The sequence below is a fragment of the Antedon mediterranea genome, chromosome 6 (genome assembly GCF_964355755.1).
Source record: "Antedon mediterranea chromosome 6, ecAntMedi1.1, whole genome shotgun sequence".
Classification (NCBI taxonomy): domain Eukaryota; kingdom Metazoa; phylum Echinodermata; class Crinoidea; order Comatulida; family Antedonidae; genus Antedon; species Antedon mediterranea.
The window spans coordinates 25220172-25233575 of record NC_092675.1 but is presented as its reverse complement, the minus strand read 5'-3'; the positions used below and the strand labels follow the sequence as shown (position 1 = coordinate 25233575).

At 32.1% G+C, this 13404-nt stretch overlaps 1 protein-coding gene across 6 annotated transcripts in view; it reads right to left on the bottom strand.

Moving 5' to 3' along the window:
• Positions 1-10680, bottom strand: part of LOC140051066 (microtubule-associated serine/threonine-protein kinase 2-like) — a 75397-nt gene extending 64717 nt beyond the window's left edge. For 4 of the 6 annotated variants that reach the window (XM_072096146.1, XM_072096150.1, XM_072096151.1 and 1 more), the window contains exons 1-3: positions 10572-10680; positions 10239-10358; positions 9178-9468 (exon numbers count right to left, since the gene is read on the bottom strand). In XM_072096146.1, coding sequence (XP_071952247.1) covers positions 9178-9444 — 267 coding nt within the window. In that variant the 5' untranslated portion in view covers positions 9445-9468; positions 10239-10358; positions 10572-10680. Of the gene's footprint in view, positions 1-3879; positions 4208-9177; positions 9469-10238 lie in introns of those variants that run through there. The other 2 variants (XM_072096147.1, XM_072096152.1) reach the window with 2 other exon arrangements.
• Between the last annotated feature and the right edge of the window lie 2724 nt (positions 10681-13404).

Genomic DNA, 13404 nt, shown 5'->3' with positions numbered 1-13404 from the left:
CAAGGTGTGTTGAATTTGTGCTGTAAGCTCGCTTATTGTTAATGTTATGTTATTTTTGTTATGCTAAACACACAACAATAATTGAAGCTCTTTTATAGTTTCAACAATAACTTATGATCATTATTGTAACTGTATTCTTTTTAGCATTATGCATCTGTGCAATTAATATTCATTTTTGCATGTGTTACGTAGGAAGACATTAACACCTACACTTGATAAAAAATACCAGCAACACTTGAATTTAACTGAAAATTAATTATTTTCATTTTTCTTCGTGAAACTATTAGGATATAAATTGCTATGTCAGTGATGAATTTTTGTAAGACAAGAATATCCTTCAGAAACTGTTAAACAGAATCATCGGATTTGGAAACATCAATAAGGGCACTTGACTATCTATGGTGATGACACTGAGGTGCTAGTGAAGGGTTCTGTTTATTTGATGGCATCCTCATAGTACAACAGTCAATACAAACCGACAATGTAATATGGTTGAAATGGCTGCAGTGCATGTCTGTGTGGATATTTATTTATTTTATTTATTCTTTCTTTTGACTGGATTGCATTTTCGGTAACGCAGTACTGCTTTCCAAAATGGTCCAGTTACAAGTTTAAAAGTAAAGAAAATTTATAACATATAAAAACACAGAAAGATAAAAGCATAGTAGGCCTAATTTAAAAAATATATACAGAACAGTAAAAAACAAATAAAATGTAGGATCACTAAGATGACATTAAAGTTGCTATATTTTTGAGTTTATAAATATTGTTCCCAGCTACTTTTGTTCTAGTTTCAGTTGGTAACTAAAAGATTCCATTCTTTTGTTGCTCTGTATTTGAAGGTTCTTTATACCTTAAGCATTTTTCCAATTTGGTGTTATTTTTTTAATGTTATTTATTTGTTTTACAACTTTGGCTACGGGTGCATAAATATCTATTTAGCATTCATCCATAACTAATGCAGAAGCAAAACACAGAACGTAATATACTAACAAACACATAAGTGACTATTGGGTTGTTTTCTCATTGGTTTGATGAACCCATTTACAGGCTGAAATAGTATATTCAAGAGACGTCCTTTAATGTTGATTAGTGGTACTTCAAATGTTCATCCTATAATATCTTGTTTACATACAGACGACCACTACCTACAACATGGACCAGTATTCCACCGAGCAACTGTGTAAATTACCAATTTCCTTCAAAACTGTTTAATTTCCTGCCAACCTTAAACTAATATTTTGTTGCTACTTTTTACTAATATTTATAAATGATGATTTATGACCTTGAGAAATTAGTGAGTAATATTAGACAGAATGTAAATTTAAAGTTATATTTTATGATTTGATTTTTTAAAAAAAGGCTGATACAGTTGAATTCAAAGGACAGAGGTAGGATGATGAAAGGATTGGAAAGGAGATGGGCGAAGAAATTTACTGTGTAATGAATGAATACTATGAAAGTTCACTGTAAAAACCTTATCCTAACTCTTTGTTCTAAGGTAAATAGGTAACATAAGCTCCGTCTACACTATCAAAAAGTGTTATGCGCCCAAATATGGTAGTGATATGACATCATCGTGTCCATATATGGGCACATTACATTTTTTTGTTACATAAAGTTTGATAGTGTAGACAGAACTTAAGAGTAATGGGTAAAGTAAACATTTTCAAATGTGTGTAAATGATGATATGCACTGGGTGGGTAAATGTTGATGTTGAAAATGCGTTGCCAAAATGTATGCACCATCAAGATGTATTTTTTTTATCCAAATTGGGATAAATTGCACCTTTAGTGGGAAACAGGAGATCACTAAAAATATCGAGCAAACCAATTCCATTCTTAGGAGCCTTTATATAGGATGTCTGTAATATAGTATGCAAGATGTTGCCTACTGATATTCACTCAGTAGAATTCTGTCTGGAAAAAATAAACCTGGAGAGAGGAATGTGAAACCAAATCTAGACATGTAAACTCCAACCAGGCTACCAATGCTTAAACTGTGAAAATACAGTCCAAGAGATTCAATCCATATCATAGAATATTCACACTCAAGCCACACCAAAGGCTAAAAATAGTAATCTTAGGTTTTAATCTTGTTTGGTTTTTATTGATTGATTGATTGATTTTATTCGATATTCATACATAAAAAGTTAAAATTTATACAATGTATTAAAAGAATACCTGGATAACCCATTAAGTCGACAAAAAAGTAAACTTATTTCCAATGGGGTCCAATCCGTAATGACTGAAAAGTGAGTGTTAATGAAATAAGAATTAAAAACATTAGAACTCTATTTCCCATGAAACGAACGAGAGGATATGTTTTATAACACTAATGTCAACTCCCTCTATTCTGTTGGTTTCTGAAGGTGTCACCTTAAGGGATTCTGAAGGTGTCCCCTTAAGAGATTTAGATTTTTTAAAGTTTGTAAATTTTAATCAACATCATTTTATAGATTTCATTAATTTATTTTATGCAGTAGGAAATTTGACAGTGCAATATCTAATCATGACCATCTAAATAAAAATCACAAACTACAGAAAATTGGTTTCTTTACAAATTTAAATTTTAGAATAATTTAATTTTAAGATAAGTACAAGGTTGTTTAAGTCTACAATCTAAATACTAACAGTTTGCGTGTTAGGATCTTAGTACATGGATCTCATTTAATTCCCAATGCTTACTACAGTGATGAGTAGTGCGAATCAACTATTATCTATAATTAGGTATTTACAGAGCAAAATCTATCTCTCTATATTCAATACCGTATGTCAATTTCTCCCCGAGTGAACTAAACGATAGCAAAATTATGGATGGGTGGATGCATTGAAATAGATAAAATAAGATTAATTATAAATATGGATTTACCATTTTAGGAAAAACAACTTTAATGTAAAGTGTTTACAATTAAAAAATTATGAAAAAAAGAGCTAAAAACTTGTCTTGTCATGGGCTTGAAATAAACGAAATGTTTAAACAGACAATATTAAACTTAGGATTTGAGATTGACAATATTGTAAGCCACACAGCCAGAAACCAAATTACAATCAAAGATTTGCCAACATACAGTACAAATGGTCATGCACACAGGTGCCATGCCCAAACCATAGGAATTATTATGCTAGAAGGCAGGCTAAAACACAGGGCTAATTTTGAGTGATTGTTAATAGACACAAAAGCATGGAGGCAAAAAATCCAAATTTACTACACATGTAACCCAAGTAATGCATTTGTGACTCAATATACAACAGTAATATAATTACCAACCATTAAGCGCTATTTCTACTTTGATTTATAAATTCATTTTGTAAAGTCTTTGCGGTAATCAATACCCTGGGTGTCATTTCACAGGAAAATGCTTGTTAGAAACTGAATGTGTACAATTGAATAATAAATTTCCATTCAAACACGAGAAAAGTAATGACACATTAGAAGATATTAAGTTGATGTTAATGCACATACAGATAAGCCATTGGACAGAAATGCACATTTAATGTTAAACATTCAAATACTACAGGGACACCCTTATTGCCAAGGGGTGTAGATTCAGTAAGTTTTTCCGGTTATTTGTTGAAGTTTTTTTTTTATCATGTATCTTTTAAAGGAAATCAAGACTTACCATTTTTAGCTATAAATAATTAAACAACTTATTTCTTTAAATTATTTATTAAACATTTATGAACAAAATTTACTTAATAAATTAATATAAATTATATCTAAATTAGGCCTACAGTATAGAGAATATATGAACATCTGCAAGTAAGTTTATATATTAAAATGATCCAATCATTTAACAAGGTTGTTCATCTACCACCATTGACCGTTAACTTGATGATGATATATCAATAGAATGTAAAAGGGTGGAAATTACTTACCTTATGGTCAAACGTAATAGCCACAAATGGACATGAAATAGTCAGAATAGTTTTTGTAACCCAGTTACCAAAACCGCCCATAAAACCATTTAATTTGGATGCCCATTGTCCGAGTACACACATAAGGGACAGCATCTCCAACTCCAAGCATTTCTAATCACTAGTTCAGCTTTACAGTACAAAATCCTAGTGTGTACAGAGATCTTCCAAACACTGGATTGAATCCATTTAGAAACAGGACTGGATGATTCATTCTTGGATCCAAGCCTAGCCTATCACAGATCATCATGCCTTTTTCATACAAATTAATAGAAAACTGCAGGTGCCCATGTAAGTATAAAAGCTTAGCTCATACTTACTAATAAATATACAACAATTTCTATAAATATAGAATGCTGCTTGAGACAAAATTCCTCCGAAAACTGCCTTTATGAAATAATTTTAAACAGTGGAACATGATTTAGTTTCTATTCCAAACGTAAAATGTGATCACATTTTTAAAAGCGCAATATTGAAAATAAAAAAGGGTACATCCATCCAAACAAATTTTATACACATTACAGCTTATATACCGGTAAATGATTATCATTTACTACCTACCATACAGTGAATTATATGATTACAGCACCTCTAATAATCTTGATTTTTTTTTTCTTAGTATGTGATAATTGCAACAATCTTTACCATAACAAAATAATACATTGTTATTGTTGTCCCTTGTGTTTGAAATGTATAGAAAATTAGGGGGTGGGATTATACTAGAGCATGGCATTTGATCATACAGTATGGTAGTATTTTCCATAAAGTATATGTTATGAAATTGAAACTAAATAAAAGATTGTTATTACCAATACTTAGTTATTAGTATCTTTAATGTTCTTAATGTACAGGAGCTATGGTTTATCAAACTGTGAATTGCTATTAAATACAGCTTCCTGTGTAATAAAATTGTGTCACTCAGTAAAGTAGTGTATACTTAAATCCCTATAAATGTCGTACTAAAAGTTCATAAGGTATTCTGAAGTTTTATGAACTTAAAAATGTATATGAAAACAAAATTATAAGTATTACTGTACATCTTGTTTTCTATACTGTAGGCCTAGTAGTAGTACAGTATATGAAAAATAACAAACTTTAAAATTATAATTTATGATAATATCTTATTCTTTTTTAAATGTTGAGGATAGAAAGTTGGAAGAGGGCAGTGGCATATCATTATTTAAATATAAAGTAAGGCCAAGTGGCCTACCAGTTTGTACTGCTTATACGGGGAGTTGGGAGTGGGAAGGTTAGTGGAAGGGTGTGGTGGCAGAGACTCATTTTAAGTATAACAATTAATAACTTGTATTTCATCTTACAACAGTTGAGACCAGTTGCTCCATGGTGAGATTTCTAAATACTCAACACATCCATCCAACATGGACTTTCAACGTTTTGTCTACAGAACTGCACCAACCATATTTTACTACTGTGTAAACCAATCTGTATTACAGTTTAATACTAACACACGTTTCCTTCATTCTCTTGTGTTTATATTACAATGGAATTTAATACAAGCATTACAATAAATTGTACTATGGTAATCAATGTTTATGGTAGGAATAATATATTGTAGAAGTTACGATACTGTAACCTGTAATGAATTACATGCCTCCAAAATCAATGGATCAAGAAAATATATAAGGATGCTAGTGTTATGATAATTAGATGAAGAATATCATTTTGAAAAACTTGAATTTAATAAGGCAACACCTACTAAATGTATAGAAATAAAAAGTCAATATTTACCATGGATACAATAGATCCTCTCTTTTTTCGTAGGTCAACCATGCTGACCGGAAAATGTTAGAAATAATTATGATGACCATTCCGTACTACAAGTCGCTATTATACTACTACTAAACGTTGATTAAAACTATAATATACATCCTCCAGCTATGACTGACGATTACAGTGTGATACGGTACTGCAACCATGCCTAGCACGAGTGCCGAAGTAATCTATCCAGTGAAGTGCATACGATGAATATTCTAGATTCAATGATCATCTCATTGCATATCTATCAATGCTTACTGTAGAGTAGGCATGTACTTAAAGGGATTTGGATAATGTATAGTAGAGTATAAAGGACATTACAAATAAACATTGCCAAACTGCACCTAGTGTACTGTAGTATCAATACTGAATGTTTACAGTTAGATAAACTCACTGTTGTTAAGATAAACTTTGTGATGATAACAATTATCATTTTTAATGCTGTTGAATATAATCTAGCATGTTCCTTTAATTGGTGCTGAAGACTAATGAAAAATGAAATATAATATTTGAAGCCACTTTGGGTAATTTGCTTACTATTCTCAAACATAAGCTGCAGTACTGTAGTTGTACATCACTAATTTTTTTGGGGAGAAAATGTTTTGGGTTGATAAATAAACAAAAATTTGTTTAATAGAAGGTATCCTTAGTGACTGCCTCATACACTTCTACCTTGAAACTAATCAAAATTATACATTAGTAAAATGAAATTTACTGCAGTAACAGTATAATGATTTTAAATTAATTCCTTACTAAATAAAATTACAGAGAATTTTAAATACCAATTTGAAAAGTAAACATTAAAAATGCATTCGGATTAGACTATTTTAGTTATCAGTAGCGTTAGTTTAATTGAAAAAAACCCCTAAAATATCATATTATACAATCTAATCGGAAAGCTGGTGACAGTGCTTTTTCTGTCGCCGCTCTGTGGATCTGGAACGCGCTACCTGTCGACTTGAGAGGAGCGAATTCGGCACCTTTATTTAAACGCAACCTAAAACTTTTCTTTTTAAATAATTACTAAGTATTGTTAGGCACTCTGTTCTTTGTAGGGCGCCATATTAAAACCTGTATAGAATAGAATATTTTATGTATTTTCCATTACTATACCATTACCACCAACATAAATAATAAATATTATCTCAATATTTATATGAGTCATCTGCACAATAAGGTACATTAAGAAAGCAAGCTGGGATTGATAACCTTAGGGCAAACTTGTCAGGTGTAAACCTGTACTGGTCTTGCCGCATTTGTATCGGTCTCGATACACACCCAAAACAAGCTGTGATCTCAAAAAAAAAAATCTATGTTTTGTAACAAGACTTTGTACTTGAAAACTATTTCAAAATATAAAAATAAAGAAGATTTTTTAGCAACACACTATTTGCATTGAATTAAAAACATCTACATTACTGGAAGGAATGTGAATTCTTATACAGTAGTTTTAATCACCTTGAACCAAACATTATTTAAATTTGCAAAATCAATTCTTGACACAAGTAACGTAGGTTACTTTATACTTACCAAAATGGAGTCTGATGATAAACCTATCTTTACTCTAGTAACAGGCATATCAAAATATTGACGTTTTAAAGTCCAGAGACAAGAAACCTGTTGGTGTAGAGAAGCAACTCTCTTTTTACCATACAAACAAGTATACATTCTGTGCCATTGGCATTTTAATCCATTCGCATAATTACTATCGTTTATCAAGAAATTGTACAAACTAATTTCGAATTTTGACATTTAACTACTTTGAATATTTCAATGGCCATGTTTCATTTGATTGGAATCTACTAATTCATAGTTGAGTTGCTGGAGTCGTTTACTTATTTCAACTTTTGATTAAGAATCTCAAGTTAAGTCAATAAAAAAATTCCTGTTTCTGCTGTGAAAAAATAACTGATTATTAACAGTGTGAATAAATTAATACCAATATCTTCTGCAGCAGAAATAGGAAAAATTGTCAATAACTGGTTAATGGCAGCTGGAAAATGATGGTTAAAAAACCCCTATCAATTGGGCAACTTTTAGATGAAAAGCAACATAACGGTTATTTGATTGACGACCTTCGGTCAACTACTATAGTATCTTGATTGAAAACATGAACAAGGATTTTGGGTAAACATTTACTGTCGACGACAGTTATTTGGGAGCACCAATTTAACAGAAATCATATTTTTACTCGGTGCTAACAGAAACAGATATCAAGTAGTCAACAGAAGTTAAAAGATTTCATAATCCGGAAGACTTTGATTACATCGATTGTTTGTGGTTTAAAAAAGGAAATGATAGTTAATAATTAGGAAGGTGGTAGATGATGATGACGGTAGTGGTGTTGGGTGGTACTGGTAGTAAAAGTGGTAGTACTCTATCTATGATAGTGTTGTTGATAGTAGTAAGTGGTGGTGATATCAAATGGGACTAGAACTGTAAATGTGATGATGAGGTTAGTGACAGCGGTGGTGTCATCTATATTTAGTATCTAGTTATATTTATAACTTTGAACTACAGTATAAAAATAGGATAATTGTGTAATATGATAATGTAAACTATAAAGTATCAAGTTTACCCAAAAGCCAGGATGAAGATAGATAAGATAACAAACGCTAAGATAATAAACGCTAACTTAAATTCTTTGCAAATTTCAACTGTTTGAAGCCATAGTATACTGCGTTAAACACCGTTGAAACCTGTTCGTATAGAGAATCAACTCTCCTTTTACCATACAAGAGTATACATTTAACTACTCTGAATATTTCGGTTTTCATAAGATCACGAAAGTTAAGCAATGTTGGGCCCAGTTGCGTTCTGGATGGGACTATCGCGAGTGCTGTATCTGAGAGTGATGGTGTCAATAATATCGAACCAGCATGTGATAGACATGGGTTCGAGCCCATCTGTACCAAACTGATTGCAATTTAGGCAAGATGCTTTACTCTCATTGCCTCGTCCTTCAGATGGGACGTAATTCCAGCGGTCCTGTGTACATATGTGTATAGTGCACTTTAAAGAACTTAATATTCGAAAAGAGTAGGGGATCGTCTCCCAGTGTGCTACTGATCTGGTAGGCGCTGCACTGCTGGCCGAGGGCCTAATCCATCCCGTTTCCAGTTAAGCTTGAGGACAATAATAAATACTTCCCTTTTTACCTTCATTTTAAAGTGAATGATAACATTTTTGTAATTATGATAAAGGTAAAGGTCCTGTATTCATTCCTGAACGTAATGGGAATGAGCTGTTAGCAGCTCATTTTACCAAGCATCTGCATTATATGGTAGGGTGGCCAGCTCCTTTCCATGTCGCTTACCTCCCATAGTATTTTTAACTAGGTATTTACATCTGAGTAGACTGGGATTTGTTGAGAATTTAACCCAGTCTCTCTGTATGACATTATGATAGGTGCACCTTAATTCATTATGATAAAATCATATTAATCTTTTTAATTTGTCAATTTTAAAAAGTAACTAAACTTACCTCTGAATCCTCATCTTGCACAGACTGTTCATTTTCATCGAATTCTTCTCGAGCCGCTGATACCGATCGCATTAATTTCTCGCGAGTTTTAGCACATGTAATGCCAATGTCTTCCAAGTCATCTTCAGTCAAGGCACGGAAGTCATCGATAGTATAATCGTTTGCAAAGAAACGTATGCAATCTTCAAGATGATGGCGACACAAAAAGGCAACAAGAAATTTACGGGGGGATGATGGCGGTGTCACAAAATCACTCGGCGTTGTCATTGTCGTTCCATTCTGTACTCAACCCTGTAGAGGTATAAAAACAAATTTATTTCACCAATTGCTCCATTTAATCATACATCTATTTTCTATCTATCTACTGTATCTAAAGCCTTGATGCTCCATTTGTGTATTTTGTACCTTAATTCTCATAGGCATATCCAAAGAAGAGGGTGGGGGAAATGTTGTATTGGGAGGGGGAGGGGGGAATGTTGTATTGGGCTGCCACAATGTCACTTTCCTCCACCCAATCCAAATGTGCACAAAAGATAGCAGATGTTGTTAAGTTCAGCACTTTAATATTTTACAATTTTTAAGTCCTCGCCTTCACCTCGCCTAATCCTGGATCGTTTACTGATTCTTAATCACTATAATCATGTATATTTCTCCATGATATAATCAAATATTTGTTACTACTGTATTAATATTATTATTATTATCTGAAATCAATTCGCCATATATAGAGATAAAGCACCATAAAACACAATTACATTGCACAGTTAACGCCAATCAATGGTGTTGATAGTGACTTCCTAACCAAACAACTTTTAAATCTGCTTTATCATTTATTATATTATAAATGTAAAACAAAAATGGGCTAGGCTACTTCAGCCTACATTACATATTTTAAAAAATTCTTGTCTGCCTAGGCCTAGCCTATATAGTATAGCCTAGTTCTAGTATATATCCGTGCGCCAGTGTCTGTTGACTGAAGAATCGTTGATCCATATTCAATAGGAATCTGTTAAAATTTATCTTATTTTATAAAAAAAAAAAAGCTCAGTATTCCATCCCACCTTTTACAATGAAGAGCAGAGCTCCTGAGTAGCAGTGTTGCCACGGTGTCACTGCACACACACAATAGTGGTAATAGCCTTCACCACACCACCACTGATTGAACACGTACCTACCGGCGGCTAAAAGGAAGATATTATTAGTGTGTGTCGCCAGCCTATAAAAAGTGATGTTATTGTTAGATTTAAGTCCAGCGTTCGTGCATGGTCGTAATTAATGAAGGCTCACGTATAATAAGCCTTGAAATATAATTGGGTGCAAAACAATATCTAATATCTAACTGTTTAAAGGACACATTCGTCACTTTCCATGCATTACTCTAGCCTAGACTGTACCTAACAACTGCAGTGGCTAGGCCTGACTTTTTCACGATCAGTATAATCGCTCACGCCACACCACCAGGTCCTCTCCTCTCTCTACCCGTCGTTTTTCGATCGTCGTGGTGTAATTTCGTGTAAAATTAATGAGAGGTCAAAGGGTATGTTATGCTAATATGAATTACGTCATCGATTATAATAGGCTAACTACCCACTACGTCGTATGTTTATTCATAGTGATATTATAGTTCACTATAATATCTCTATGGTTTATTCCAACATTTTGTAGTCTATTTTGTAATAACTGTTAGCGATTATTTAAACAAAAATTACAGGACAAACAAATGTAGGCCTAAATATGACACAATCCGAAAATGATCCTACCTAAATTGTTGTATTTATTTTGTCATCATATTCGCTCTATGCCATGCAGCTTTACTTTTTCCTGTTCATCATTTTTTACTTTTTATTCCAATTTTTATCTACTGGTTTTATATTCATTTTTTATTTCTTTATTGTTAAATTAATTAATTTACCTTATATTTTTCTCTTAATTTAAATTTGTAAAGGCAATCCTGTCACAAGATTCTAATCTTTTTGGGATTTGCCATCGTCCATTTTCTTGTAGGCCTTTGGGGCTATCCCTTGACATTTTGTTTTTGTTACTTTTGTGTCTTCTGGACATGAATAAATGTTCTTTGAATTGAATTGAATTGAAAAGAAAAAAAAGAAAAGAAATTTATGAGATTTTTAATATGATCGTCTAAAGTTTTCAATTCATTAATTATTTATTGTATGTTTTTTTAAATCTATAAAGTAAAATTAGGAGGTTCTTGCTGTGGAATACAAATTGGAATAAAATATAAAATAAGTAGATATCTTTAAGTTAGATTCTAGGCATACATCATGGGTATTATCATAGTCCTAAACACGTTTGTTGTCCTATTTTCCCTGGTGTTTATACATACAGTAGGGCCGGGCTTGCAAACAAGCTATAAATATCAATGGTATAAAATACTCACTGCGGACGAGGATCTAGAAATTAGCTATTTCGTTTTATTTTATTCGAGCATAACATATAAAAATGAATACTATAGCCTAAACATCAACTAGGTTAGTTTAAATCGAAGAATAGGTCAAAATTAATACAGTAAAACAAGTTAAATATAGACCGAATTTAACATATTTATTTACCATGATGTTTATTTCAAGATTTACTTTTTAAGTAAATTATTTATAAATTTGCAGGCATTGAGAAACTCTAAACCGCCCACTGATAGATTGATCACAATGAAGATCTCTAGAATGAGAATCGCCAACCAAAATTAAATTCGATCTTAAAAATTAAATAAAATCTTCATAGTCAAGTAATTTACACAAATAAGATTTGTTTAATATTATGCGTGAAATCATTGTCAAGATAGGAGTAAAAATTCCAAGTATTGTGAAAAGCGAAATTAATCCCTTTTCAATTTAATATAATAATTTTTGGAAAAATTTAAAATAAAATCATATTTAATGGTAAGACAATCAACAAAGTAGGTGAAATAAAATGAGAAGAGCCGAAAATGAGTAGGCCTATGAGGATTCCTATTTTTAGGCTTTTTTAACGGATCGTTAATGTATCTATGTATTTTATTTAAACTTTGAAAAAAATAATAAAGACTAACTTAAAACGAAAGTTTCTTAAATTATCTTCGCGCCATGTATTTAATGTTATTTATGTGATGACTTTGAAATACTGGTGTGTTGAGGGAGTTTAATCATCCGCTCCTTCGAACCACATTAGTTTGTTTTGAGGTGTATTTCCTGGCTTGTTTACATTCGTACATAGAGGCCTAAATAATATAATGTAGTAGTTTCTGACTCACATCCCACTTGCATAATGAAAAGGCAGCTGCTCCAGCGATAGGTGCAGTAACAGCCAAACAGAAAATATTTGCATAAGTTGCCTCAAATTTCAATATAGTTTTCAACTGCCTCCTAGGCTTAGTATATCCACAAACTGTGAAACAGTGCTATAAAAACTGAATAGAAGATTAAAGTGTGAAAACACAGGAGAACGAGAAACTTTCACAGCAGACAGAAAGTTCTTAAGACTGGATGATGGTCTTAACACACCAATACAATAAGGGCCTCTTGTTTTATTTATTTATTATACAACTGTTTTTATATGAAAAGATACACTGTAAATAATTCTTGTCAATTGGTACCAAATTACTAATCCAACTTATAACTAATATAAGTCTTCTTTAATATAATATAATGTGTTGTTTTTGTAAACTTTATGTGTTTCATATGGACAGTTTGTCTGAAATAAAGTTGAATTGAATTGAATACCAATTTTAGCTCATCAACCCGTTTCAATCGCGTGTTTTCCTGATCCGCAATTTCATGCTTGATATTGAGAACAGCTGACCATGGACCTTATAAACTAAAATTCCCCTTTGGCTGTTCTGGTCAGAAAGTATGATGCTGTAGCCTAATTTCCGTCAATCTACTAAGTAGGCCTACTAGTAAAAGCGATTTTAATAAATGGAAATGCTTTTAAAATCAGGATTCAGCTGTACTCAATTCTCAACTCATCAACTTTATTCAATGTGTGAAAAGAATATTTTGAAAATTGAAGGGGGTTTATCATCATCATGTACAATTAGAATTGAACGCAAACTTAATTCTGACAATATAAACACAGACCGACTTACCGACAAAATACTGTGAATCATCCAGGTATCTAATTATAAATTATAAATATTTTATCTGTGCTCCCTGAACAACATCAAACATTATTAAAGCATCCTCCTCATTATGGCTATTTCAAACTCGGATATCATTTATGTCAAACGTATAT